The sequence below is a fragment of the Cherax quadricarinatus genome, chromosome 43 (genome assembly GCF_038502225.1).
Source record: "Cherax quadricarinatus isolate ZL_2023a chromosome 43, ASM3850222v1, whole genome shotgun sequence".
NCBI classification, from domain to species: Eukaryota; Metazoa; Arthropoda; class Malacostraca; order Decapoda; family Parastacidae; genus Cherax; species Cherax quadricarinatus.
The window spans coordinates 3,100,444-3,125,989 of record NC_091334.1 but is presented as its reverse complement, the minus strand read 5'-3'; the positions used below and the strand labels follow the sequence as shown (position 1 = coordinate 3,125,989).

Sequence of the window (25,546 nt, the reverse complement as noted above, 5' to 3'; positions counted from 1 at the left end):
TCTCTGTACATTTTCTAGGTCGGCAATTTCACCTGCCTTGAAAGGTGCTGTTAGTGTGCAGCAATATTCCAGCCTAGATAGAACAAGCTCTGTTCCACAAGGCACAGTACTCGCTCCCATCTTGTTCCTCATCCTTATATCCGACATAGACAAGGATGTCAGCCACAGCACCGTGTCTTCCTTTGCAGATGACACCCGAATCTGCATGACAGTGTCTTCCATTGCAGACACTGCAAAGCTCCAGGCAGACATCAACCAAATCTTTCAGTGGGCTGCAGAAAACAATATGAAGTTCAACGATGAGAAATTTCAATTACTCAGATATGGTAAACATGAGGAAATTAAATCGTCATCAGAGTACAAAACAAATTCTGGCCACAAAATAGAGCGAAACACCAACGTCAAAGACCTGGGAGTGATCATGTCGGAGGATCTCACCTTCAAGGACCATAACATTGTATCAATCGCATCTGCTAGAAAAATGACAGGATGGATAATGAGAACCTTCAAAACTAGGGAGGCCAAGCCCATGATGACACTCTTCAGGTCACTTGTTCTATCTACGGCCCTATGCTGTACATTTACAAGATTGATGGACTGAACACATCGACTCCAGGTTACAAAGAATTCTTCAACACTTGTTCAACCTTTGGACGAAGACCTACTTCGACTAGTGGATGGTACCACTATGACCCCGCCTCCATCTGCTTCACGTCACCTCACTACAGTATATAAGCCACGTCTACGGCCCTATGCTGTACATTTACAAGATTGATGGACTGAACACATCGACTCCAGGTTGAGGGACTGATTACCTCATTCTCCTCCTCTCCTTACGCCTTCCTCTTTGTTTTGGACTGATGAAGCCACTGTGTGGCGAAACGTTTCCTGAATAAAGATTCCCATATGCTGCATAAGTGTCTCAATCTTCAACTTGTCGGTTTTTCAAACCATTCATCACAACTCTCAGACACGGCAGCATCATGGGGTCTTGTTACAAAGAATTCTTCAACACTTGTTCAACCTTTGGACGAAGACCTACTTCGACTAGTGGATGGTACCACTATGACCCCGCCTCCATCTGCTTCACGTCACCTCACTACAGTATATAAGCCACGTCTACGGCCCTATGCTGTACATTTACAAGATTGATGGACTGAACACATCGACTCCAGGTTGAGGGACTGATTACCTCATTCTCCTCCTCTCCTTACGCCTTCCTCTTTGTTTTGGACTGATGAAGCCACTGTGTGGCGAAACGTTTCCTGAATAAAGATTCCCATATGCTGCATAAGTGTCTCAATCTTCAACTTGTCGGTTTTTCAAACCATTCATCACAACTCTCAGACACGGCAGCATCATGGGGTCTTGTTACAAAGAATTCTTCAACACTTGTTCAACCTTTGGACGAAGACCTACTTCGACTAGTGGATGGTACCACTATGACCCCGCCTCCATCTGCTTCACGTCACCTCACTACAGTATATAAGCCACGTCTACGGCCCTATGCTGTACATTTACAAGATTGATGGACTGAACACATCGACTCCAGGTTGAGGGACTGATTACCTCATTCTCCTCCTCTCCTTACGCCTTCCTCTTTGTTTTGGACTGATGAAGCCACTGTGTGGCGAAACGTTTCCTGAATAAAGATTCCCATATGCTGCATAAGTGTCTCAATCTTCAACTTGTCGGTTTTTCAAACCATTCATCACAACTCTCAGACACGGCAGCATCATGGGGTCTTGTTACAAAGAATTCTTCAACACTTGTTCAACCTTTGGACGAAGACCTACTTCGACTAGTGGATGGTACCACTATGACCCCGCCTCCATCTGCTTCACGTCACCTCACTACAGTATATAAGCCACGTCTACGGCCCTATGCTGTACATTTACAAGATTGATGGACTGAACACATCGACTCCAGGTTGAGGGACTGATTACCTCATTCTCCTCCTCTCCTTACGCCTTCCTCTTTGTTTTGGACTGATGAAGCCACTGTGTGGCGAAACGTTTCCTGAATAAAGATTCCCATATGCTGCATAAGTGTCTCAATCTTCAACTTGTCGGTTTTTCAAACCATTCATCACAGAGGTAGAAGGTTGAGGATCATCAGGGTTTTCTGCACTATTATCGATATCCTGGTCATTCCTTTCAGTCACTAGCTGATCAAAGCCAAAGAATTCGTCTTCATTTCCACTTCCATCAGAGTCAGAATTATCAAAAAGGAAGAGGAGAGTCCCAATTTTCCTTGAAGTGACAGCTGCCTTGCAACGAGGCATGGTGAACAAAGGTAACTAAGCCGGCGTTCCCACAATGCTATGCGGGCGCCTAGAATTTTTGTTTATGGCGCACACACACCACACAGACCCGTTCTCTCGCATGCAGGCTTACCAGCCTTTTCGCGCTAAATTTGACGCCGCTAGAATTTTGGCGCAGATCTATGGTTTGGACCCTGACTGTAAAGCCGTAGATCTACGGCACGGACCCTGAAAGGTTTAAATTGGAACATTATGAGGTCAGCGGACATACCCTTGCAGGTGAAGGAGGAGGGAGGAGGAGGAGGGAGGAGGAGGAGGAGGAGGAGGAGGAGGAGGAGAATGAGGAGGGAGGAGGAGGAGGAGGAGGAGGAGGAGGAGGAGGAGGAGGAGGAGGAAGGAGGAGGGAGGAGGAGGATGGAGGAGGAGGGAGGAGGAGGAGGAGAAGGAGGAGAATGAGGAGGGAGGAGGAGGAGGAGGGAGGAGGAGGAGGAGGAGGAGGAGGAGGAGGAGGAGGGAGGAGGAGGAGGAGGAGGAGGAGGAGGAAGCGGAATGAGAGAAGGAGGAGGGAGGAGGAGGAAGGAAGAGGAGGAGGAGGAGGAGGGAGGATGGAGGAGGAGGAGGGAGGAGGAGGAGGGAGGAGGAGGGAGGAGGAGGAGGGAGGAGGAGGAAGGAGGAGGAGGAAGGAGGAGGAGAAGGAGGAGGAGGAGGGAGGTGGAGGAGGAGGAGGGAGGAGGGAGGAGGAGGGAGGAGGAGGAAGAGGAGGGAGGAGGAGGAGGAGGAGGAAGAGGAGGAGGAGGAGGAGGAGGGAGGAGGAGGGAGGAGGAGCAAGGATGGAGGAGGGAGAAGGATGGAGGAGGGAGGAGGAGGAGGGAGGGAGAATGAGAAGGGAGGAGAAGGAAGAGGGAGGAGGGGAGGAGGAGGGAGGAGGAGGAGGAAGGAGGGAGGAGGAGGAGGAAGGAGGAAGGAGGAGGAGGGAGGAGGAGGAGGAGGGAAGAGGAGGGAGGAGGAGGAGGGAGGAGGAGGAGGAGGGAGAAGGAGGGAGGAGGAGGGAGGAGGGAGGAGGAGGGAGGACGAGGAGGACGAGGAGGACGAGGAGGAGGAGGAGGGAGGAGGAGGGAGGAGGAGGGAGAAGGAGGGAGGAGGAGGGAGGAGGAGGAGGAGGAGGGAGGTGGAGGAGGAAGGAGGGAGGAGGAGTAGGGAGGAGGAGGCAGAAGGAGGAGGGAGGAGGAGGGAGGAGGAGGGGGGAGGAGGAGGGGGGAGGAGGAGGGGGGAGGAGGAGGGGGAGGAGGAGGGGGAGGAGGAGGGGGGAGGAGGGAGGAGGAGGAGAAAAAGAATAGGTAATAATAATAGGTAATAAGTTCCCTTGAAGCAAGATAAACAAAGTCCACCCCTGACAGTGACATGATAAGCTGAGATAACATCTGATAAGAGCTGACGTTTAATGAGCATACACGAGGGTGGGGGAGGGTGCAGCTGATAAGAAAAGATTAGAGGTGACGTTTGATGAGCATCGCCCTCACTTTGTTTTCGCTGGTACAAAAACAAATTTTATTTCTTTGCAAGATTACATTGAGATTATGAAATTACAACAATGAGTTGTAGTGCAAAGAGCCACTATCATGCCTAGGTATTATTGGCAGACTTAATTTTATGGCTTACAGACTACTCAATACTAAAGAAACTGAACATAGTTTGTTTAAGTTGTACATCTTTTTTTGTTTATAGAAGACAGTAATTTTACTCTAATTGCAATAGTTTCCAGGGGTGTCGTAAGGGGGGGGAGGCGCCCCGGGTGACACCATAGAGCCTCTGAAGAAGGTGACACTAATGCCCAAAACAGTGCTATATAGCCTATTACATATTAACAAAGTACAAATAAGCCTATATAGGGAAAATCATTGATTTTAATGATATGATAGATTGTTTTGCATAATTGAAGGCAAGGAAATGTAAAATCAGATACAATGAGATGTTACCTGTACTCAAGGTCAAATTGGAACTAGTGTTTCTCTGATATTGCAATGTTTTTCTTTATTTTTCAAGTTTTTTTTTTTTTTTTTTTTGGCATTGTTGAAGATGAATAAATGTAGGATCTGTTGCTGTACTCAAAGTGGCATTTGAGTTTATGTTTCCTCAATATTACAATGATTATTTATTTTATCATTAATAAAGTTGAGAAGTATTCTCCTGTTTGGTTTATGGCTCTTAAATGTTCTCATTGCTAAACATTTGTCACTGGTCATGCAGTAGTGACATAACTGGTCATGCAGTAGTGACATAACTGGAGTTTACCCTCCAGGCCCCCCCAGCCTTGAATTTCATGGGGGTGACACCAAAGATGCTGCCCCGGGTGACACCAGAGATTCCACCCCGGGTGACACCAACTCTAGCGATGCCTCTGATAGTTTCAATAATGAATATTGAAATTATATGGGAATATAACATTGTGAGTTGTTGAAAGGAGTCTACAGTATGAGAATGTGAATGTAGTACAGGTCCTCCATCACAAATACGGCATCATTGGGACCTGTAGTGTGCCGGATTACTGAGTTTGCCGGATTACAGAGTGGTTGGGTCAGAATACACTTAATAAAATTAACCAACTTGACTTGCACAGTTCATTGAACATCGGCAAAAATCGAACATTTCCGCTACTTTGAGCTCAATTTCAAGGTACTTTTCGTCATGAAAGCAATCAAAATCATGTCTATTTCTGTAATATATCTTCCATTCTATCAAATGAGTCCAAAAAAATGAGAATAAAAACCATACGAAAATATACTGCAAAGAGGCGGCTAATGGCTGAGAAGTGAACTCCCTTATTTATCGTCCGTCTTTATTTTTGTTGTACGTTAAGAAGCATCTTTCCATCATACATTGCCCAAGTTTCAATGAGATAGCCCAACAAACAACCGAGAAAAAAAAATATTTACCAAAAATCATATATGGCAAGCCCAAGCCAAGTACTGGAAATAAGTCACTTTGTCTGACTTTTCTGGGTTATCCTAGGTTCTCTATACATACGCTGCTATGTATGATAATCTATGTAACTGTATTTGTGGATACCTGAATAAACTTATTTACTTCTAGTCTGTCAACTGAGTAGTACAAGAAACCGCCCATTCACTTATTTCAACTACCCAATAAAGTGGTCAGAAATTGGCAATTTGGCAGATTTCACACAAATTTCAACAGATGCTAATTTCAAAATAGGGTCCAGAATAAACAATGCAGACATTCCTGGCACTAAAATAACATTTTCTCTGTTCATTAGTCACAGCTACAAGCCCCTTTTACATTACTCTTCCTTTTCATTTGGAATTTTTATTCACAAAAAAATAGAAGATTTACTGTTATGCAAACTGCTGCATTATTGTAATAATTGTATAAATAATGTCAAGCCATTCTTGACTACGTATTGGACTGGCAGGCGGACAGGTATTGGACGGTGATGTCATTTGTTTACTCTTGAGCTTCGCTAAAGAATAGAACATTTTCGCTACTGTGAGCGCAATTTCAAGGTACTTTTCGTCATGAAAGCAATCAAAATCATATCTATTTCTGTAATATATCTTTCATTCTATCAAATGAGACCAAAAAAATGAGAATATAATCATAACAACCAAACAAAAATATACCGCTAATGGCTGAGAAGTGAACTCCGCTATTATAAATGGAAAACAGGAATAAATAAAGGGGATGTAAATAGCGTGCTGAAAATTTCCAGCCAAGACAGGACTCGCAGCAATGGTTTCAAGTTGGAAAAATTCAGATTCAGAAAGGATATAGGAAAGCACTGGTTTGGTAATAGAGTTGTGGATGAGTGGAACAAACTCCCGAGTACAGTTATTCAGGCTAAAACGTGTAGTTTTAAAAATAGGTTAAATAAATACATGAGTGGGTGTGGGTGGGTGTGAGTTGGACCTGACTAGCTTGTGCTTCTGGGTCTGGTGCAGTGTTCCATCCTTGAGTGGAGATGATCAGACTGGGTGGGTCATTGGGCTAATCCGGGGGGAGGGGAACATGGACCTGCTCTGCATGGGTCAGTAGGCCTGTTGCAGTGTTCCTTCTTTCTTATGTTCTTATGTTCTTATTTATGGTCTGATTTCTTTCATTTTTGGTGTACGTGAGGAAGTATCTTTCCATCATACATTGCCCAAGTTTGAATAAGATAACCCAACAAACAACTGAGAAAATAATAATAATAATAATAATAATAATAATAATAATAATAATAATAATAATAATAATAATAATATCTTTATTTACTACACTTACATGTACAAGGTATACAGGCCTAGCTGACATCAGTGACATACTACTGTATAGAAAGCCGCTTGTTATGAAGAGTATTTCAAGAAAATTAGGTCAGTGTCCCAGGATAACACCCACACTAGTCGGCTAACACCCAGGTACCCATTTACTGATTGGTAAACATAGACAACAGGTGTAAAGAAACACGCCTGATCGTTCCACACTGGCTGGGAATTGAATATTTACCAAAAATCATATATGGCTAACCCAAGCCAGGTACTAAAAATAAGCCACATTAACATTTTTTGGGTTATCCTAGGTTCTCTACACATATGCTGCTATGTGTGATAATCTATAGAGAGAAAATAACTTTTTTGTTTCAGGTTTATGGTGTATATCACAGTTAGCCCTGTGCTACACTCTGTTTTCTCTAATAAAAGCCACCCAGACAGGGATAGGAGAATGGTATTTGTATACCATATCCTCTTCATATCTCTGTCGAACTGCTCAGTATTATGCCAAATATTATTCATTCTGGAGTATTTAACATGTTTTATGTTATTTATATTGTTTCTTATGTCATATTAGATCAATTGTGATAGGCAAATAAGCTGTAGTGTTGATATTAGCATAATAATAAAGCATATTCTCCTGCATCACGAGACTGATCTCATGGCAACCGACAGTGGCTTCAAAGCCACCTTATATTTAATGGATAATGTACTGTGTAGGTGCTTTACATAATGAGAAGCATTTCTTTTATTCATTGAAACCATGGCTAGGGCTAAAAGTAAGCAGGTTAAAACAATAAATGGAGAAAAAGAAATTGGAATGACTTATGCAGCAAGTAGTACCACCAAACAGTGCCAGCAGGTTGGTGTGGCGACCCTGGAAATTTGAAATTATGCTAGGCAAAATTAGTGCCGAATAACTGAAGGAACCGAATAACGGATTACCGGATTTGTGATGGCGGACCTGTATTAATAATGTATGAACTTTGGGCATCTAGATTTGAAGTTTTAAGATTTAGGTAATCGGGAAATTTTTGGTAAAGTTAAATGTTGAGTATTGAGTATTTAGTTTAGGGTAAGTAGGTGGTTTTTGAGAAGAGCCTTAAACTGGTGTTCAGACCTGGTTACTTTAGTATTTGCTGATAATGAATTCCAAATTTTGGGGCCCTTTATATCATATTAGATGAATTGTGATAGATAAATAAGCCGTAGAATTGATGTTAGTGAAATTATTCAATGAGTATTATGTCCTGTCTCCAGACAAACTCTCGTCAGCCACCGACACCACTACATGAATGACATGTTTTATTCATTCTAAAGTATATATCAGGTTTCTATGTTATTTATATTGTTTATTATGTCATATTAGATGAATTGTGATAGATAAATAAGCCGTAGAGCTGATATTAGGGAAATTACTAAAGTATTTTGTCGTGCTTGGAATTCCACGGGAACGGATTAATTGCATTTCATTTAATTTGAATAAGGAAAACTGACTCTGCAAATGAGCAAATCCAGATGCAAGCAAGGCCATGGAACAGATTAAACTCGTGAGTGGAGGTTCCACTGCATTTTCCAGGAGGTATTTTTTCACACTTGGCCAAACTCTTCATGGACCCACTCTTTGAAAATTTGCCTTGTGACCCATGCCTTATCATTAGCTTTCCACAACACACACAATCCATTTTTGATGACACTGCTTTTCTTGAACACTCTGGGATTTTCTGAGTGATATACCAGTAAAGGCTTCACTTTGAAATCCCCACTAGCATTAGCACAAAACAAGAGAGTTAGCCTGTCTTTCACAGGCTTGTGTTCTGGCAGTGCCTTTTCCTCCTGCATTATGTAGGTCCTCTTTGGCATTTTCTTCCAAAACAGGCCTGTTTTGTCATAACTGAACACTTATTGGGGTTTGACTTTTTCAGTCTTGATGTACCCCTTGAATTCACACACATTTTTCAGCTGCCAATTTGTCAGAATTGGTAACTTCACCATGCCTTACAACACTGTGTAACCCACTATGCTTCTTAAATCTGTCAAACCAGCCTCTGCTGGCCTTAAAGTCACTAACAGCAGCACTCATTCCAGGTCATCATGCAACTGCCTTGCCTTTTCACAAATGACTGACTCCAAACACTATCACCCGCTCTCTGTTTATTGTTGAACCAAACCAGCAACAACTTCTCAATGTCTTCAACTATTTTTGGTCTATTTTTGGTTAGCATATCAACACCTTTCACAACACGGGGCACAGTGCAAAACTTGGGACAAAATTTAGCTGAAAAAACAGTTCAAAACTCGAAAAGTATGATAGTCAGGGCATACAAAACTTGGGGTTCCACTGTATAACAAAAGCACACCTCACTGTCCATTGTCAAACCTTTTTAAAACTTCTAGCTTTGTTTCTAATGTAGCTCTTTTTCTTTGTTTTTTTTTGTGGTCACAGATATCAGGAGTATACCTGGAGTGTTCCGGGTGTCAGTGCCCCGTGGCCAGGTCCATGACCAAGCCTTGCACAATGTACCTGTAGCCCTCACTGCAACATGCTTAAATCAAGGAATAAATATTTGCAAAGTGAAAACTGTAACGAGTACCTCCTACCACCATGTAGTTTAAAAACAAACAATAACAAATATGGCAGGTTCACTGAGTGCTTTCATACTCCATTGTTTATCGTCATGCCTTTGTATGATTATCGTATATTTTATGAATTTTTATTTTACTGTCTCCACACAGACACCAGCCCCAGCAGAGAATCAATTTTTTTTTTATCATTATAATGAAATGACATTGAACAAAACAATAATGAATGAAACAACGTTATTTGAGGACAGACTGTATATGCATTATTTATTCCCTTTAAGCACTGAGCCCTTGTGGATCATAAAGCACTTGTGTAATGAGATTTATTCATATTTGATCCCATATAGATATATTTTATCAAGCTCTTCCTGGAAAGCTGCAATAGAACTCTAACCTAACACAAGATACAAATAGTCAACTCGAGTAAAAACTCAATACTGTACATATGAAAAACCACCTCAAGTATTCGTAAACTGAAAGATGGTCAGTTATAGTTAATGAGAATTGCTCACTTACTGTACCTTGGTTATGCTCTGCATAACCAAGGTACAGTAAGTACCAAGGGTTACAGTAAGGTTACAGTAAGTAGCCAAGGGCTTTCTATTAACTAGAACGTCACTGATGTCAGCTAGGTTTGTGTAAGTTGTATCATGTATCTGTAGAAATGAAAATTATTTTTATTATTATTATTAGCTTGGAATATGAATATCAAAGGAAAGTTACAAACCGTGAAAGTGGAGCTGTATGGATAGTCTGACCCAGGATGTGTGTCACTGGTGATGACAGCATCATCTAGTAAAAGCTGTAAGATGAATAAAAACTCAGATATCCAATATACATCTAATATCCATAAATATTTACATGTTATAAATTAAAAATTTATAATTTCCTTAGAAATTTTAATCTGCACAAATATTTGCTCAGACACTGTATTGTACATACAGTGGCATATAATGAATATCTCTCGAAATATATTTCAAATTACGAAGTAGAAGCAATTTGACACTGTTATTTAAAGAGCTCAAAGCTTATTGTACTACATGCAATAAAATAAGCATTATTCAGGAAATTTACTGTGTATTTTGATGAATTTATCCCACATAGTCTAGGAAATTATGCTCAATTTTAATGATATATTGCAAATTTTTATTTTATATCTCAAGAGGATTAATATGAACATTATTTGCTTTGCAATTATAGCAGTACAGTGGACCCCCGAGTTTCGTGATTAATCTGTTCTAGAGAGCCCGCCGAAGGTTGAAATTCACGAAACTCGAAACCATTTTACCCATAAGAAATAATGGAAATAACATTAATCCGCTCCAGACACCCAAAAATATTAAAATAAAATATTTTTTTTCAAATTAAATAAAGATTTACATAATGAAAACAATCAGAAATCAAGTACATGCATTTAAAAAAATAATAATAACATTACACTTACCTTTACTGAAGACTTCTGTGTGGATGGAAGACGGGAGGAGGGGATAGGAGGAAGGTGTACACTATTTTTTGGAAGGAGAATCTCCTTCCATTAGGACTTCAGGTATGAAGTCCATATCTGGGGTTACTTCCCTTCTTCTTTTAATGCCACTGAGACCAGCTTGAGAGTCACTGGACCCCTGTCGCACAAAATATCTGTCCAGAGAGGTCTGTTTCTGGCGTTTCTTTAAGATTTCCCTGAAGTGGGACACAACACTGTCATTGTACATGTTGCCAATATGGCCTGCAACAGCTTTGTTAGGGTGAAGTTCATCCATAAATGTTTGCACTTCAGTCCACTTTCCACAAATGTCCTTAATCTTTGAAGAAGGCACCTTCCTATATCTCTCTTCCTCCTCCTCTGCAGCAGTGTCCTGAGCTGTGATCTGTTGCTGTTGCAGATGAAGCTCTTGCAGCTCTTCAGTGGTTAGCTCTTCCCTGTGGTCCTCCACCAACTCTTCCACATCCCCACCACTCACCTCCAATCCCAGGGACATCCCCAATGCCACAATAGTTTCCACAACTAGCATAGGTTCCTTAGGGTCAGCCACAAACCCTTCAAAATCCCTCTCTTGTACACAATCTGGCCATAAATTTCTCCAAGCAGAGTTCCAAGTCCTGGAAGTCACTCCCTCCCAAGACTTACCTATAAGGTTTTTGCAATGGAGGATATTAAAGTGATCTTTCCAGAACTCTCTTAGGGTCAATTCAGTGTCTGAGGTCACTTCAAAGCACTTCTGAAACACTGCTTTGGTGTAGAGTTTTTTGAAGTTTGAAATGACCTACTGGTCCATGGGCTGGAGGAGAGGAGTGGTATTAGGAGGCAAGAACTTCACCGTGATGAAATTAAACTCCTCCACTACTTGCTCTTCCAAGTCTGGAGGATGAGCAGGAGCATTGTCCATTACCAGGAGGCACTTGAGTGGCAATTTATTTTCCAGGAGGTATTTCTTCACACTGGGGCTAAACACTTCATTAAACCAGTCTAGGAGAAAATTCCCCTTGTGACCCATGCCTTACTGTTAGCCTTCCACATCACACACAAATTACTCTTGGCGACACTGTATTTCTTGAACACTCTGGGATTTTCAGAGTGATACACCAGTAAAGGCTTCATTTTAAAATCCCCACTAGCATTACTACAAAACATGAGAGTAAGCCTGTCTTTCATAGGCTTGTGTCCTGAGAGTGCCGCTTCCTCCTGCGTGATGTAGGTCCTCTTTGGCATTTTCTTCCAGAAGAGGCCTGTTTCGTCACAATTAAACACTTGCTGGGGTTTGAATTCTCCAGTGTCTACGCACTCCTTAAACTCCTATACAAACTTCTCAGCTGCTTTTTTGTCAGAATTGGCAGCCTCACCATGCCTTATCACACTGTGAATGCCACTACGCTTCTGAAATCTCTCAAACCAACGTTTACTGGCCTTAAAATCACAAGCATCACCACTTGTTGCAGGCATGTTCTTTACAAGATCATCATGCAACTGCCTTGCCTTTTCACATATTATCGACTGCGTAACACTATCTCCTGCTAACTGTTTTTCGGTAATCCACACCAACAATAACCTCTCCACTTCTTTGAGGATTTGTGATCTCCTTTTTGTCAGCATATCCACCCCTTTTGCAACAACAGCACACTTTATTTCCTTTCCTTTCGCCACGATCGAAGTGATGGTTGAATGGGGTTTGCCATACATCCTGGCAAGCTCTGTAACACGCACTCCACTCTCATATTTTTCAATGATTTCCCTCTTGAATTCGATTGTGTTCCTCACTTTCTTTACCAAAGGGCTTGCGCTAGCTTTCCTTGGGCCCAAGGTGACTTATTTAGCAGTTGTAAACACAAAAAACAATGGATTATTATGTATGAACCCGCAGGGTGATGGTCACGTGTAGGTAAACAATGGCACACTGAGCGTGAATAGCGTGGGAGACTGGCTTTGCGTGTGCTGTGATGGGTGGACGGGTACCGGATAGTCGCCAAAACACGAGTTTTTTCATGAAACTCAAGGCCAAATTTTTCCAAAAAACTCGCCGAAGGTCGAATTTCACGAAAGTCGAGGCTGCCGAAACTCGAGGGTCCACTGCACATGTTAAGCATTCATATAACAAGAAAAAAAATAGATACATCATGTATGATTGGTAATTGAAAATTTACTTTGCAAATACTGTAACAGCAGTAAACCTGTTTCCTACAAATATTCACACAGGTGTTTGTTAATAAGTTCACAGGTTATTTTACCTGTCCCGTTGTGTTCCATTGTAGTGGCTCCGTTCCTTCACATCGCAGAGAGAAGTAACGCTGAGAAGTATGCACCACTAGTTCATCGCTGACATTGAGACGAGGGGCAAGGCTGCTCCATGCTGCTGAAACTGTCAAGACACAACACTTCGTAAGAGTGTTACCTCAGGACCATTAAAACAACTGCATGTAATTTTCACTGCCAGTTTTGTTATGAAATATTAGCTTGAACTCATGTCACACCAGGGAAATAACTTGTAAAGCCTATCATACACAAACATTTGGTAGTGTAGAAACACTCGTGGAGTCTGTCTGTAGTCAAAAGAAATGAGCTTGTCCATAACAGTAACAGTACTGATGAAGGAGTTGCAAGATTTACATCGTACCATCATACTAGAAATGTTTTTTTAGTGCTTTTAACATAAAAAATTACCAGTATTATTATTAAATCATAAAGAACACAGTTATAAACATGGCAACAGGCATACTGGCACATGCTAGGGATGCTACCTACCAGTTTGCTCCACTCATCCACAATTCTACTGCCAAACCAGAGCATGCAGAGGTTACATCCAATGTCATCACTACTGTGATACCCTTACTTTATCTTCCCTCCTTGATGATGACCCCACCTTTGACTCAGACTCCCTCAAACTTTTTGACAACAACCGATTTGTTACACAAACTTTGATAATACTTCCTTCAGCACCCCTCACAGCCCTTTCTCACTACCTCTGTCATCCTTTCCACCCATGCTACTCTCTGCTCCTGCAACACCTTCTGCCCTACAGTGCTGTATGACCCTAGTGGGTTTAGCACTTCTTTTTTTATAATAATACTACTACTAGGTAGTAGGTTGGTAGACAGCAACCGCCCAGGGAGGTACTACCGTCCTGCCAAGTGAGCGTGAAACGGAAGCCTGTAATTGTTTTACATGATGGTAGGATTGCTGGTGTCTTTTTTCTGTCTCATAAACATGCAAGATTTCAGGTACATCTTGCTACTTCTACTTACACTTAGGTCACACTACACATACATGTACAAGCATATATATACACACCCCTCTGGGTTTTCTTCTATTTTCTTTCTAGTTCTTGTTCTTGTTTATTTCCTCTCATGTCCATGGGAAAGTGGAACAGAATTCATCCTCCGTAAGCCATACGTGTCGTAAGAGGCAACTAAAATGTCGGGAGCAAGGGGCTAGTAACCCCTTCTCCTGTATATATTACTAAATTTGAAAGGAGAAACTTTCGTTTTTCCTTTTGGGCCACCCCACCTCGGTGGGATATGGCTGGTACGGTGAAAGAAAGAATAATAATAATACTGCAAAGCCAATAATTCCCAATTTTATTTCAAAATTTAACTTTCTCCAACTTGAATCTATTGCTGCAAGTCATGTCCTGGTTAGATACTGTATTTTCATCACACTATTTATATTCCCTCTATTCCTGTTTTACATCTGTACACTTCAATCGTGTCTCTCTTAATTCTACCACTTTCCAAAGACTGTAGGTTTAATGCCTTCAGTCTATTTTTGTTGAGAAAGTTTCTAATACGTGGAATAAACACAGTTGCCTTTCTCTGCATACTATTTTCCAGAGCATTCATGTCCATCCTTTAATATGAAGCCCAGAGCCAAGCAGCATATTCTAAATAAGGTCTAACTTCTATTAATAATACTTCTTGATATTAAGCCATGAATTCTATTAGCTTTATTGTAAACAGTAAGTAATTAAATACATAAGTAAGATATCTTGGCTTTAAATTTCTAATAGCGATAACTCCTAGATCTTTTTCACTACTTCATTTTTGTCTAAGGTCTACATTATTTAGCTTATTAGCACCATATTTATTTTCTCTTCCCTGGATTTAGAAGTTTACACTTGTCCACACTAACTTGGAAAACTTGAAGAAATTAAAAATGTGTCAGGGTATACCACAAATTTTAACCATACAATAGAGGGGAAAAGTAATGTGAAGGATCTGGGAATGATAATGTAAGAGGATCTCGCCTTCAAAGACCACAACAATGTATCTACCTCATCCGCTAGGAAAATGAGAGGATGGATAATGAGAACCTTCAAAACTAGGGACGCCAACCCCATGATGATCCTCTTCAAATCGCTTGTGCTCTCTAGGCTGGAATACTGCTGTACACTAATGGCCCCCTTCAAGGCTGGTGACATTGCAGACCTGGAGAGTGTACAAAAAACTTTCACGGCACGTATAAGTGCGATAAGGCACCTAAACTACTGGGAACGGTTGAATGTCCTTGATCTGTATTCCCTCGAATGCAGGCGAGAGAGATACATGATAATATACACTTGGAAGGTCCTGGAGGAATTCGTACCAAACTTCCACACGAAAATCACTCCATATGAAAGCAAAAGACTCAGCAGGAGATGCAACATTCCCCTGATGAAAAGCAGGGCACCACGAGTACACTGAGAGACAACACAATAAGTGTCCGGGGCCCAAGACTGCTCAATTGCCTCCCAGCATACATAAGGGGGATTACCAATAGACCCCTGGCTGTCTTCAAGAAGGCACTGGACAGGCACCTAAAGTCAGTACCTGACCAACCGGGCTGTGGTTCATACATCAGCTTGCGTGCAATCAGCTGTAACAGCCTGGTTGATCAGACCCTGATCCACCATGAGGCCTGGTCTCAGACCGAGCCGCGGGGGCGTTCAACCCCGAAACCCTCCCCAGGTAAACTTGCCTGTGTCATATCTCTGACAACACCATCAACCACTCCAGGTCATCCTCTACCCTTCTACTTAGTTTATTTAGGTACAATTGTACACAGCTTTTGGATAGTTATGATTACAATTGTATTACATAGTAACATTACAATACAATTGCAAACAAGCTATCTTAACAATGCAGAACAAGCCATATGGGGATGGGAATCATTAGCTCTTGAACTTTCACACTCGTGTGTTGTCAGGAACTATGCAGTGTTGCAATACTAGCAACATATAGGATGAGAAATTCTCTAAGGTGAGGCAGGAGCACTTCAGCAGTGGCCCAAGTAGTGTGTGCCTGGGCCACTGATGACACGGTGTGCCTGGAGTACTACTGACATGATGTGCCTGGGCTGCTGCTGATACAGTGTGGCTGGGATGGTGTTGACATGATGTGCCTGGGTTATTGCTGACACAGTGTGCCTGAGCTGTTGCTGACACAATATGCCTGGGATGCTGCTGACATGCTCCTGCCTCACCTTAGAGAATTTCTCATTCTATCTATTGCTAGTATTGCAACATTTTATCACTCCTGACAATGCACGAGTGCGAAAGATGTAGGGCTAAAGATTCTCATCCCCCATGTGGATTGTTCTGCATAGTAACATATTTATAAATTACCAACTAGGAAAAAAATGTCAAAGTGACTTATTTCCACAGAGGTTTTAGTAAGTAAATTTATTTAATTACAGTTAAACAAGTAAATTTAGGTCATTAGGTAATGAAAGATTATATATGAAATTGAAGGGAGGAAGTATGGAGGAAGTGAATGTCTTGTCTGCAGATGGATCTATGAAAATCAAAGTCAATCACAGAACTGATGTGGGGTAAAAAGGGTGAGTAGTAAGCCAAGGAGTCTGTGAAGACAAAAAACATTATCCATGGAAGCAAAGAGTGGAATGTATGAGAATATAGTGGTACTAATGCTCTTATATGGGTGTGAAGCATAGGTGGTGAATGTTGCAACAATGAGAAGGCTGGAGGCAATGGAGATGTCATGTCTGAGGGCAATGTGCAGTGTGAATATACTGCAGGGAATCCATAGTTTGCAGATTAGGAGGTGTAGGTTTTCTAAAGGTATTATTCAGAGGGCTGAGAAGGGTTTATTGAACTGGTTCAGACATTTAGAGAGGATGGAAAAAACAGAATGACTTGGATGGCATATAAATCTGTAGTGGAAGGAAGGCAGGGTAGGGGTCATCCTGAGAAAAGTTGGAGGGAGGGGGTAAAGGAGATTTTGTGTGCAAAGGGCTTGGACTTCCAGCAAGTGCGCATTAGATAGAAGCAAGTGTAGGCAAATGGTTTATATGACCTGAAGTGGTGTTAGAGTGTGAGAAGAGTAACATTTATGAAGAGAGTCAGGGAAACTGCTTAGTCGGACTCAAGTCCTAAAGGTGGGAAGTACAGTGCCTGTGCTCTGAAGGAGGGGTAGAGATATTTTGCAGTTTTTTATCTGTTGTGTGAACACGCCTCTGGCAAGACAGTGATGAAGTAAATGATGGTGAAAATGTTTCTTCTTTTTTGGGTCACCATGCCTTGGTGGGAAACAACAAGTGTGTTAATAAAAAAGTTATCATAAAGGAGGCCCTGCTTATAGAGCAGGTTAGATTACAAAGTGAAACATAGCCTTTTTTCACTTTCAAATGAATATAAAAGCCTGATAACACGTTTACATTATTATATATTAGGTAAGCAATAGAGTTGGGCATAAAAGATGCATATACAGTACACATATTACTTACCTCAAAATATTTTTGTCCTTAGCTTATAGTGAGTGGTGAATATATTAATTGATGGAAGTTTGAATAAATAAAGAATGGGTATAACTGAAAACTGCTGCATTAGTGAAATGTTGTAAAGCTAAGCACTGTAAAGTGGGGCCCTCCTGTACATAGTAACGTATGCACATTACCTAGGATAACTCCCCCAAAAAAGTCAGATAAAGTGGCTTACTTCCACTAGGGTCCTTGTAATATCTTGTTTTTAACCCTTTGACTGTCGCAGTCATATATATACGTCTTACGAGGTACCGTGTTTGACGTATATATACTCATAAATTCTAGCAGCTTCAAATCAAGAAGGAGAAAGCTGGTAGGCCCACATGTGAGAGAATGGGTCTGTGTGGTCAGTGTGCACCATATAAAAAAAAATCCTGGAGCACACAGTGCATAATGAGAAAAAAAGAACTCCGACCGTTTTTTTTAACCCTTTGACTGTCGCGGCCGTATATATACGTCTTACGAGGTACCGTGTTTGACATATATATACTCATAAATTCTAGCGGCTTCAAATCAAGCAGGAGAAAGCTGGTAGGCCCACATGTGAGAGAATGGGTCTGTGTGGTCAGTGTGCATCATATAAAAAAAAACCTGGAACACGCAGTGCATAATGAGAAAAAAAAAACTCCGATCGTTTTTTTTAATTAAAATGCCGACTTTGTGGCCTATTTTCGTATAGTATTTATGGTTGTATTCTCGTTTTCTTGGTCTCATTTGATAGAATGGAAAACATATTATAGAAATAGAGGTGATTTTGACTGATTTTACTATAAAAAGAACCTAGAAATGGAGCTCAAAGTAGGGAAAATGTTTGATTTTTGCCAATGTTCAAAAGTAAACAAATGATGTCATTGTCCAATAAATGTCCAACTAGCCATTCTAATATGCAGTCATGAATGGGTTGATGTTATTTATACAATTATTACAGTATTGCAGTAGTCTGCATAATAGTAAGTCTTCTATTTTTTTTTTTTAATAAAAATTCAAAATAGAAAGCAAGAGTAATATCAGAGGGGCCTGGAGACATGACTGATGAACAAATAAAATGTTATTTTAGAGCCAGGAATGTCTGCATTGTTCATTCTGGACCTTATTTTGAAATTGTCATATTTTTTAGTTTTTGTGAAATTGGCCAAATTGCAAATTTCTGACCACATTATTAGGTAGTTGAAGTCGGTAAATGGGCAGTTTCTTGTACTCAATCGATAGAAAAAAATGGAGTTCTAAAGAAATAGCTGTGAGCTTGGTCGACTGGAACAATGGAATTAGCCAAAAATAGGGCTCAAAGTAGGCGAAATCGCCTATTTGTAAATATCGCCGAGGTCGCTAACTTCGCGAAAGCGTAATTCCGTCAGTTTTCCATCAAATTTCGTTTTTTTTTGGTGTCATTACAATCGGGAAAAGATTCTCTATCATTTCATAAGAATTTTTTTTTTTTTTTTTAAATTTTGCGACACCAAGAGACACCTCAGGATTGGGGGTTGCGACAGTCAAGGGGTTAAAAGCCTGACTCCAAGATACAGATCATTATTATAACCCTAAAAATTAAAATAATGAAGTAACTCAATTGTAATAAAAAGAGGTACAACAGAAATAAGGAAAACAGTTATTTAGCTGAATATTATATAAAGAAACGGCATAATACAGAAGGTACAAGAATGTTAACTAACTTTTATGGGCTATGCTAAATAATTTACACTAGGTATATTAACCAAGTTTATTTAGGCACAGGTGCACATAAATACAATTATAAGTAAGTATATTCAGGTACATATAAATACAGTTGCATAAGTTTTCCTATATAACAGTAAGTGTGTAGATTATCTAAAATACCAATAAAGTCAGACTGACTTATTTCAGTGTAAATTGCCTAGAATAATCCCAAATGTGACTTACTGTCATCGAGGTCCTTGATAATTCTACTACTTTATGTGTACCTGTGGATAAATGAACTTAATCAAGACATTTCTTACCTGTCTGTAGCTGCAGGAACCCACTGGACAATAAGTCACTGACTTTTTTGGGTTATCCTGGGGTCTCTACATATATGCTGCTATGTATGATAATCTATATAACTGTTTTTGTGTATACCTGAATAAACTTACTTATTTACTTACTATGTATGTTAATTGCTCTTGTACCTCAACCTAAATAAACTAACTTATTAAGGATCTTTTAGCAGTCTTCCTGAACTGGTTCAAGTTAAGACTGTCCTTGAGACATCTGGCAATACCTTCCACCTCAAATTCGATTCATTACCTTTGTAACTTGTGAGTTCATTACCTTTGTACCTAGTTCAGCTATCAAAACTTTGGGGGCCCAGTCCCTGGACCCATTACGTACCTCTGTAATCTGTAAATACCTTTGTAACTTGTCATGATTGTGACCAGACCTACCTGGAGTTCATTACCTTTGTAAATTGTGAGTTCATTACCTTTGTAAATTGTGAGTTCATTACCTTTGTAACTGTGAGTTCATTACCTTTGTAATTGTGAGTTCATTACCTCTGTAACTTGTTCAGCTATCAAAACTTTGGAGTCCAGTCCCTGGACCAATTATGTACCTCTGTAATCTTTTGACTACCACCCACAGGATGGGTATGGGGTACATAATAAACATATTAAACTAAATTCAAATTCCAACCTTACAATAGAACGAAAAACTTCAATGCCATCTTGGCATCAGTACATTTCTCAGTGGCATTTAAGACAGCAAGGATGATCTTCAAAACCCAAGAAGGACAACCGAAACCCCGAGAACTACCTGCCCATCTCTTTACTCGAAGTCACGGGTAAAGTCTTTGAGAGAATAATCTCAGATTGAACTACTACATGGAATTCAACCATCTATTCTCTGAAAGGCAGTTCGGCTTCAGGTCCCACAGCAGCACACAGCATGCAATAAATATCATCTTCGTTGCCATGGCCAGGCTGAGGAAGCAAGGGAACCTGGCCCTGACTGCAACCAGGAACGTACACCAGACCTTCCACAGCCTGTGGCACGACGGACTCATTTTCAAACTTGCAGACCTCCCAGACCACAACTGGACCTTTCTCAGGCTCATATACAACTTCTTAAGAGGTAGATGTATCATTCCCACCTTCCATGGCACGGCAGCAACACCCTTCATGCCGACAGCTGGAGTACCACAAGGCTCATGCCTCAGCCCTATACTCTTCAGTATATATGTCAACGACGATACCATCATCACCCAATTTGCAGATGATGTTATCCATGTATTCTCTTCAACTCCCATCTCTGGTGCAAACAAATATAGGAGAGCAATAGAGAAAATGAAGGAAGAACTACGGAGAACAGCTAAGTGGGAGAAAAAATGGAGAATCACAACCTACCCAGATAATAGGGGGGTATTAAGTTGCTCCGACCTCCATCAGACACTCACCACTAAAAAAATGGGTCAGTATCATAATCTTTGGATACCCTCTCTACATGGACCCATCCTATCTGACTAAGTGAGCATATCATCAAGCCTAGAAGACTTAAAGGACGATCCCAAATTATTGCCAGTTGGGTAGGTCCTGTGCCCCTCCCCAGAAATATCTGGGTGCCTGGTTTACGTTTTCTAAACATCAAAAGTGTACCTACCCCCTAAACGTACCCTAAACGTAGGTGTTACAAATACCAGCACTATGGCCATGTTGCAGTAGACTGTGGAATACTACATTCTTGGTGTGGTAAGTGTTCTGGGAAGCATTCCACTAGAGAATGCACAGTAGGCCTTGACTACCAAAAATTTAAATGTATTAACTGTAAAAAAGTTGGGGTTACAGTTTCCCACAAGGACTGCAGTCAGAACCCAAACAACCTTCTATGTAAACCTGATAACAGTTCTTTAATGGTAACTGAGGATGGGGCCATCCAGTCTACCACAGCCAGATCTGAGACTGAACCTCTGCAAAGTGTAGAATGGCCCAACCTCCCTGCAAAGGATTCTGGTGTTACCAGAGCGCCATCTCACACACCAGTTGTGGAGGAGCTAGCCACCCCTGCTAGCACATGTGGAACTACTGATCTGCCACTACCTATACATATGCCTACACCTGAATATGGGGATGAGCATGTCATTTTTCCCAATACACACATCTACAACAGCCAGATGAACACCACACAGGTAACCCCCCCTGGAAGCTGGAGATAAGTCAGATGTACAGGATCTACCTACAATGAATGATGAGACAGTCTTGCCACAGGCACCCCCAGAGAATACTAATGTAACCATGGTAACTGTTAAGGTGATAGGTGTTACAGAAAGAACTACCTCAGAAGTGCCTTCCTCTGGAGAGGCATTGAATTCGCCTGACCTTCCTCATATTATAACAAATTTGCAGGAAAAAATTGAACATCTTGAACAGATGCTGACAAGTTTAATAAATATATGTAGTCAGGATGATGCTCCTGAGTACGATGATGATGTCCAAAGTGCAGCAATCTCTGTTCAATTTCAAGCAATTTGTAAGAAAGAAGCCCATGACTCTTGGCTTCAAAAGTTGCCTTGGAACTGGCTGCCAAGATGCCGAAAAATGCTTAAAGAGAAAGGTCCTGAAGATAAAGACGTACAAACTATGTTATTTGCTCTTAAGTGTCTGCACACTGTAGCCAAAGCATAATAGTTTTACCATCTTATGAGAAGAGAATGTAATAACTCACTACAATGGATACATTACAAATCTTTTCATGGAACATTGCTTCCATCAAGAAGTGGTTGCCTGACTTACATCATCTTAGTGCAACCAAGAATATTGATGTCATCTGTTTGCAGGAATGTAGACTGAAAGATGGAGCACCTCCACCAAAGTTGCCTGGATATGCAGCTTATAACTTAAGGTCAACCAACTGTTGTGTGATGTATGTCAAAAAGAACTTGCCACATTCACTCCTTGCCCTGCAGAGTCGAGTTAACATGCAGTATCATGGTGTCAAAGTATATGCAGGCGATTTTTCCATAAACATTTTTAATCTCTATGCTCCAGCAAACCAGCTTCGACCTGATGCTTTACCAGATTACATCAATAGTGATCCTACCCTCATTCTTGGAGACTTTAATGCCAGACATAAGAATATTGGTGGGTCTATAACAAACACCAATGGAACTAAACTAGTGAAATTGCTAAATGAGTATGATAATGTTCGAATTGTGGGCACTACTGAGCCTACTCACATATACGGTGGCCTGGTGGCTAAAGCTCCCGCTTCACACACGGAGGGCCCGGGTTCGATTCCCGGCGGGTGGAAACATGCCGACACGTTTCCTAACACCTGTTGTCCTGTTCACCTAGCAGCAAACAGGTACCTGGGTGTTAGTCGACTGGTGTGGGTCGCATCCTGGGGGACAAGATAGAGGACCCCAATGGAAATAAGACAGACAGTCCTTGATGACGCACTGACTTTCTTGGGTTATCCTGGGTGGCTAACACTCCGGGGTTAAAAATCTGAACGAAATCTTATCTCTTATCTTACTAGATCTGCGCCTTGGATTTAATACATCATATACAATAAATAACAAAAAAGGCACAATACCGTGACTGGAACGATACACAAATAACCCGCACATAAAAGAGAGAAGCTTACGACGACGTTTCGGTCCGACTTGGACCATTGACAAAGTCACACTAACCAGAAGTGGAGCAGGACGGCTATATACAGGCAGGAAGAGGTGGTGGTAGTAGTAGTAGTAGTAGTAGTACAAGAATGGTATATAATACCAACAAGATGAAATTAAGACACATGCGCAACACCCGGGCATCCCTATCGTAGACGTTTCGCCATCCAGCCAGCCACTGGATGGCGAAACGTCCACAACAAAGACAACCAGACGCCGCACATGTGTCTTAATTTCATCAGTAGTTGTAGTAGTAGTGGTAGTAGAAGAGGTAGTAGTAGTGGTAGTGGTAGAAGTGGGAAATAAGGAGGACAAGCCAGTCAAATACAAAGGAAGGGGAGCACTGCAAGAGAGCTAGGTGCCCACTGAGGGAGAGCAAGTGCACAGAGGTGCATGAAAGGGGAAGTGGTGAAATATTGTATCTGACTGGCTCGTCCTCCTTATTTCCCACTTCTACCACTACCACTACTACTACCTCTTCTACTACCACTACTACTACAACTACTGATGAAATTAAGACACATGTGCGGCGTCTGGTTGTCTTTGTTGTGGACGTTTCGCCATCCAGTGGCTGGCTGGATGGCGAAACGTCTACGATAGGGATGCCCAGGTGTTTCGCATGTGTCTTAATTTCATCTTGTCAGTATTATATACCATTCTTGTACTACTACTACCACCTCTTCCTGCCTATATATAGCCGTCCTGCTCCACTTCTGGTTAGTGTGACTTTGTCAATGGTCCAAGTCGGACCGAAACGTCGTCGTAAGCTTCGTTCTTTTATGTACGGGTTATTTGTGCATCATATACAATGCATGACTCTGTCATAGTTGATGATCTTCTATCTGATCACTTCCCAAGACTCACAACTGTCAATCTTGATTACATCTTCAGCAATCAAGAAGCTAAATACAGAAGGAGGAAACTTATTCTCAACCCAGAACACAGAGATAACTTTATTAACTACTTGAATCAATGGTATAAGAATTACGAGCCCATTGACACACAATTCAACAATGATTTAGTTGCCACTAATCAACTGTCCTCACAGATCAAGTGGGCAGGAAAAGAAAACATAAACCTTCCACTATAACTAACAATAAAAACCAATGTAAATACTACAATGATCCAGAGTTACGCAATCTAACACATGCAGCAGCTGGGAGGATTTGGTAAAGCATACCGTGAATGTTCCAAGCTGCACTAACAAATGCAAGGAACGGAAAGCAAAAACTTAAGCAACAGGAATGGGAACAATTTGTTAGTGGGTTAAATAGGTCTACCCCTTTAAGTTTGGCTTGGAAAGGTATAAATAAAATAACCAGGAAAAAGACTGGCAATGTTGCTCATCCCTTTCCTCTTGAAAAAGCAAATGACCTCATAAATGACTGGTCCCAAACATCCAGGCATCCACAGTGGCCCAGTGGCCTGGTGGCTTAAGCTCCCGCTTCACACACGGAGGGTCCGGGTTCGATTCCCGGCGGGTGGAAACATTTCGACACGTTTCCTTACACCTGTTGTCCTGTTCACCTAGCAGTAAATAGGTACCTGGGTGTTAGTCGACTGGTGTGGGTCGCATCCTGGGGGACAAGATTAAGGACCCCAATGGAAATAAGACAGACAGTCCTCGATGACGCACTGACTTTCTTGGGTTATCCTGGGTGGCTAACCCTCCGGGGTTAAAAATCCGAACGAAATCTTATCTTATCTTATCTTAAAACCTTCCATCTCATATTAAAACAAATTTAGAGAGTACTTCTGAAGAAATTTTGAAACTGATTAATTTTATGAGCCAAAATATTGATGAGAGTGATTGCCTCTTCACCGAGTATGAATTAGATAATGCATTAACTAAAGGTCGATCAACTGCTCCTGGAGAGGATGGTATAACCTATGATATTCTCAAAACTCTAAGGCAAGTGCCTGATAACCCTTTGTTGGCACTGTATAATCTCAGTTACATTGAGGGCGTTGTTCCTACTTCCTGGACCAATAGTCTCATTGTGCCTATCCCTAAGCCCCAACTGCCTGATGCATTTAGACTGATCTCCTTAACTAGTTGTCTTTGTAAAACTTTTGAAAGAATGATACTTAACAGACTGTACTACAGAATCAGACACCAACTTTCCCCCTACCTCTATGGGTTCATGTAAGGCAAAAGTGTGCAGAACTGTATTTCCACCTTTCTCACTGCACACACCTCTACTAGTTTTATCACTTTTCTTGATCTAAAATCTGCATTTGATATTGCGAATAGAACCGTTATACTACATGAACTAGCCAAAATGAATATTGGTGGTAGCTTACTCTGCTGGATAATAGGATACCTGTCAAACAGAGTATCCTCTGTCCTCTACCAAGGCTTTAGAAGTGAGTCTAAAGAATTGTCCCTAGGTACACTGCAGGGAGGAGTTCTCAGTCCCATGCTATTTAATATTCTGATTAATGCTCTCCTAAATGCTCTACCTGCCTCACCTAAACATATAGCTATAAGTTATGCTGATGACATCATGATCCACACAACAGGGTATAAGAAGATGAATACCATTCTTAATGAAGTTCAAGCAATT

At 41.2% G+C, this 25,546-nt stretch overlaps 1 protein-coding gene across 4 annotated transcripts in view; it reads right to left on the bottom strand.

Moving 5' to 3' along the window:
• The window catches only part of LOC128694154 (vascular endothelial growth factor receptor 1), a 598,057-nt gene that overhangs the window by 333,593 nt on the left and 238,918 nt on the right, over nt 1–25,546 (bottom strand). For all 4 annotated transcript variants that reach the window (XM_070093509.1, XM_070093512.1, XM_070093510.1 and 1 more), the window contains exons 3-4: nt 12,835–12,965; nt 9,839–9,913 (exon numbers count right to left, since the gene is read on the bottom strand). In XM_070093509.1, the coding sequence (XP_069949610.1) occupies nt 9,839–9,913; nt 12,835–12,965 (206 nt within the window). The remainder of the gene's footprint in view (nt 1–9,838; nt 9,914–12,834; nt 12,966–25,546) is intronic.